The sequence below is a fragment of the Octopus bimaculoides genome, chromosome 9 (genome assembly GCF_001194135.2).
Source record: "Octopus bimaculoides isolate UCB-OBI-ISO-001 chromosome 9, ASM119413v2, whole genome shotgun sequence".
Classification (NCBI taxonomy): domain Eukaryota; kingdom Metazoa; phylum Mollusca; class Cephalopoda; order Octopoda; family Octopodidae; genus Octopus; species Octopus bimaculoides.
The window spans coordinates 84,569,704-84,570,594 of record NC_068989.1 but is presented as its reverse complement, the minus strand read 5'-3'; the positions used below and the strand labels follow the sequence as shown (position 1 = coordinate 84,570,594).

Below are 891 nucleotides of genomic sequence, written 5' to 3'. Positions count from 1 at the left end.
ATATATCGAGTTTGAAGTCTATGTCTCTTTTGAATATGAAAATTTAAAAGTTAAAAACCTTATAATATATATATATATATGACAATACATTACTTCAATACATTAATACAGAGAAAGATATATACACACATACAAAATGGAGATAAATGCATTGGTAGAGATGTTGTGGAGTAAACAGATATGTAGATAGAAAGAAAGGTAAACAGACAGCGTGTGTGTGCGTGTGTGTGGAGAGAGAGAGAAAAAGAGAGAAAAAGAGAGTTGCAAATATATGAAGAGACGTCTTTGTGTGTGTGTTTATATTTACCAAAGGGAAAAGGTTCCTTTGTTATATAGTCGAGTCTGTAGGAGATGGAGAAACTATAAAGAAAAAGACTTACCATTTTGTGGGAATCAAACTGTCCTAACCAATTGCCCAGTTCATGTTCAGCATCATGATCATCATTATCACTGTCAACCTCCACATCGCTGGCACTTTTATAGTCATCCTCATCCATTCTGGAAGCAGTTAAGAGCAAAATGTTAATAATAATAACAATAATAATAATAATAATGGGAATGACAGCCAAACGGGCTGATTACTACCTAGCTCAGATACCAGGAAACCCCAAAATGGCTGAAGTCCAAAAGATAGTGCTCATGGGAACTGCCCATATCCTACGTAAAATACTGTCTATGTGATCTCAAATTTTAAAGCAAACATAATTTTCTTATGGTTTCTTAAACATTCACTTGAACAAAACTGTACAAATCCAAATATATGGTACCCTAGGCATAACACCTACATGAACTTCTAACTTGTTGTCTCTTGAGGTCTCTGGGTGAGACTTGGATCCAACTTGTACAAATGCAAAGCAAAAGTCAAACATAAAATAATAATAATAATAATAA

General features: G+C 33.7%; 1 protein-coding gene across 1 annotated transcript in view; it reads right to left on the bottom strand.

Annotated features, from left to right (window-relative positions):
* The window catches only part of LOC106878494 (ras-associated and pleckstrin homology domains-containing protein 1), a gene marked incomplete at its 3' end in the record, with an annotated part of 336,047 nt that overhangs the window by 264,634 nt on the left and 70,522 nt on the right, over positions 1-891 (bottom strand). Inside the window, exon 2 of the mRNA XM_052970936.1 lies at positions 381-498. Within this exon, the coding sequence (XP_052826896.1) occupies positions 381-498 (118 nt within the window). The remainder of the gene's footprint in view (positions 1-380; positions 499-891) is intronic.